Genomic DNA, 4,023 nt, shown 5'->3' with positions numbered 1-4,023 from the left:
GAGAACAAGCAGGGCTGGCAGAACTCCATCCGCCACAACCTCTCCCTCAATAAGTGCTTCGTCAAGGTGCCCCGCCACTACGACGACCCGGGCAAAGGGAACTACTGGACTGGATGCTGGACCCCTCCAGCGACGACGTCTTCATCGGGGGCACCACCGGCAAGCTCCGCCGGCGCTCCACCACCTCCCGGGCCAAGCTGGCCTTCAAGCGGGGCGCCCGGCTCACTTCCACAGGGCTGACGTTCATGGACAGGGCAGGATCCTTGTACTGGCCTCTCCCTGCACCACCCCCGGGCCAGCAGCACTTTGAGTTACAACGGGACCACGTCCGCCTACCCCAGCCACCCCATGCCCTACAGCTCAGTGTTGACTCAAAACTCCTTGGGAAACAACCACTCCTTTTCCACGTCTAATGGGTTAAGTGTTGATAGACTAGTCAATGGAGAGATACCTTATGCCACTCATCACCTCACAGCAGCAGCTCTGGCCGCCTCAGTGCCCTGTGGCTTGTCCGTTTCCTGCTCCCGGCCCCCTTGTCAGTTCCCTGCTCCGGCACCTATTCCCTAAACCCCTGCTCTGTAAACCTCCTAGCAGGACAGACGAGTTACTTTTTCCCCCATGTTCCTCATCCTTCAATGACTTCTCAAAGCAGCACTTCAATGACGGCCAGGGCAGCCTCCTCCTCCACGTCGCCGCAGGCGCCCTCCACTCTCCCCTGTGAGTCCTTAAGACCTTCTTTGCCAAGTTTTACAACAGGACTTTCCGGAGGACTTTCTGATTATTTCACACATCAAAATCAGGGGTCTTCTTCAAACCCTTTAATACATTAACATCCATGGGATCAGACTGTAAGTGAACATTTTACACACGTTTGCATTGTAAATGATAATTAAAAGGAGAAAAAAAAGCAAAACAAAAAAGTCCAGGTATTTTTTATTAAGTCCCCCATTTTCTGTGCGTTTGTTCAGTCTTTAGGGTTGTTTATTATTCCACCAAGGTGAGGAGTGTCAGCAAGGTGCAATGTGGGGAGATTACATTGTAGACTATGAAGTTTGGAAGACAAAATTATAGTAGAATGTGTATCTAAATAGTGACTGCTTTTGCAATTTTTTATTCAAATATGATAAGTCTATCACTAAAGCCGCCAGATTCTCCATGTTTGCAGTATTATAAGTTATCATGGATATGTCGGTGGGTGCAGACCTTGAAAGAAAAAAAAAAATTAACCACCACTAAATTTATGAAAACTATAAAAAACTTAAAACGTAATTTGTATTTAAGCAAAATTAATACCGAAAGATGCCCATGAACTACATTTTGGCCATTTATTATTTTATCCTTTTCTTTACTGAACTGCCTTTTTTTGGGTTCCTTTTTTTTTTGTTTGTTTGTTTGCTTGTTTGTTTACTTTTAGACCAAAGATTGGGTTTTAGAAAATGCACTCAGTGTTCGGAGTAATTTAAAAAAACAGCAACATTATTTCAGTTTGCAGCACTGCCCGTTCAAATGAATCAGAAGGGGACAAAATTAATGATTGCCTTCAGTTTGTGTTGTGTATATTTTGATGTATGTGGTCACTAACAGGTCACCTTTATTTTTTTTTCTAAATGTAGTGAAATGTTAATACCTATTGTACTTATAGGTAAACCTTGCAAATATGTAACCTGTGTTGCGCAAATGCCGCATAAATTTGAGTGATTGTTAATGTCGTCTTAAAATTTCTTGATTGTGATACTGTGGTCATATGCCCGTGTTTGTCACTTACAAAAATGTTTACTATGAACACACAGAAATAAAAAATAGGCTAAATTCATATATACTGGATAGTTTTTTTGTCTCTTTTATTAACTAAAGTTAGTATGCCAGAGGCTTTACTGTTACAGGGAGATCAGAGCGCTGCTTATTACAGCAGTCCACCATTTTTCAAATGCTCCTTTCTCCCCCCGCCCCCCCATATTGTCTTTAACAGCAGTATTTTCAAATGTAAAGGGTCAGGGTATTTAATTAAACAGCAGGGCTACTATTGTGATGTCCGTTTTGGGGCAGAACTCTTACCAAGTCTGCTTAAAAATTGTTAGTGCGAGGTAGGGTTTCTTACTAAAAACTGTCCTACGTTGAAGATGCTTAAAATTGCGTACCCATGTATAGACATATATATACATACATATAAGTTTAAGTATATATACACACATCAGGAGAAAAAACAAGGTGCATTATTACACAGATACATGTTTTTCTTTCAATTTCTGAAATGCATTCAAAGCATTATTCTTCTGAAACGTATTAACTTCGACCTTATGGTAGTTGGAGATCTATTAACCATGGATTTATATGTGTGTGTATATACATATACATATTGGCTTTCATATAATAATTTGATCAAATTAGCAAGCTGTGATATGTATGTGTATAAAACGCAATCCTTATCTTAAAGGAACACTGTTCCGGAAGTATCTATACTATATGTATTTCTATACTTTTAATGCTGCAAACACTTTGGCTTTAAATATTGTAAAAGCAGAGATAGTTTTCAGCTAGAACCTCTCTCCTGTGCTCCTCTGGCCCTCCGGCCGGGGCAGGAGCCGAGCAGGGGTGAGGTGAAGTTGCAGGACATTGCAGGGAGGCAGAGGGAGGGTGGAGGGGGTGAGTTGTCACGTGACGTCCTGGCTTGCATACCGATGTTTAAAGGTTTTAGGGAAAAAAAAAAAAAACAAAACCCACAAAAAAAAAAAAACAACCCACCCCCAGAAAAACCAACCCCAACAACCAAACCCCAACAACAAAAGTAAACCTGTGTGGATGCACTTAAATTTAAAGTTTTGGAACGGGGCTCTTTTTCACTCTCTGCCAGCTGATGGGAAGGCTTGCTGGAGCCCACTAACCCACGCGAGCGTCCCCAACCCAAGTGTGCTCCGTTGCCCGGAGAATCAATCCATTAGTTTCAAGGGGGCAACGGTACGACTAATTTTAAGAAGCATTTAATCCCAGAAAGAATCGGTTTCACGATGAGTTTAGGGAAGCCTATGAAAGCCGCAACTCTTGAAAATAATTAGAAAACTTGTGCAAAAGGTTTAGGAACTAATTGGATCCTGCGGTGAGTCCACAGAGGACAAGTTGTTCATTTGTTACGTTTGTGTAGACTAAACTGGGCTCTGCAGCACTGCAATAAGCCGGCGACTGCTCACAATAGGCCCAATGAAAAATAATCTGTAGCTCGGAGATGTTATCGCAAACACTTCAAAGACCTGATCTTAGAAAGACAGAAAAGAGGAAGAAAAAGAAAAAGAGAAAAAAAATGCCCGGGGCGGTGAATTAAGAAGCAATAACAAATCTGAATTCTTACAAACAGAATATTTGTCATGCTAAAAGATTAAGGGGATGGAGGGGAAATATTCCAAAAATAAGTAATAAATAAACAGATGCGAGGAGATCTGCAGGAATGAGAGAGGAGTGAAAGGTTACGGATGAGAGATGGGACACCCAGCTCTGCACTTTGTGGGGGAGAAGGAGAGAAATGTCTGATATTCTTGGCTTTCACTCTCACTTCTGCAATTCAAAATTAATCATCACTATGAGAAAAAGATTGCTTTGTTTGGGGATGAAGAGATGATACCACCACTTGGAAGCGTCTGCCCTCCCCCATATTCCTCACTCTATTGTCATTAACAGAAGTGATCGCAAAAAACTAAAAACCAAAAATCCTTTGCAACAAACCTATCAGAAATAATAAAATTAAATAGGTGTGATTTAAACTCTTGAAACCTCGAGACCCCATTCTGCATACTTGCGCCTAAGCGAATGAAAAGAATGGCGTCTGCTGCAGCTGACAAAGGAAATTATTTATTATTTACCACTTGCAATTGGTTGTATACTGTTGGAAATCCAATCGCACATACTTAAAGTATTATTTAGTTCGTAAGGTAAAAAAATCCTCTGACAGTGTACAAAAAGGAGGTAAAATAAGTCAGGTTAGAGGAAAGCACAATCTCACCATGTCAGAGTTGGGGGTTGGCTAATAAGCAT

General features: G+C 41.4%; 1 protein-coding gene across 1 annotated transcript; it reads left to right on the top strand.

Annotated features, from left to right (window-relative positions):
- Positions 1 to 3: 3 nt before the first annotated feature.
- Positions 4 to 830, top strand: FOXG1 (forkhead box G1; the record flags this gene model as incomplete). Its single annotated transcript, XM_010082253.1, is given in 4 exon segments — positions 4 to 108; positions 111 to 274; positions 276 to 531; positions 534 to 830. Coding segments are annotated over 4 exon segments (822 nt in total), but the record flags the coding sequence as incomplete, so codon positions are not given.
- Positions 831 to 4,023: the final 3,193 nt, after the last annotated feature.

The sequence above is a fragment of the Pterocles gutturalis genome, unplaced genomic scaffold (genome assembly GCF_000699245.1).
Source record: "Pterocles gutturalis isolate BGI_N339 unplaced genomic scaffold, ASM69924v1 scaffold20759, whole genome shotgun sequence".
NCBI classification, from domain to species: Eukaryota; Metazoa; Chordata; class Aves; order Pterocliformes; family Pteroclidae; genus Pterocles; species Pterocles gutturalis.
This window is presented reverse-complemented; position numbering and strand designations above follow the sequence as displayed.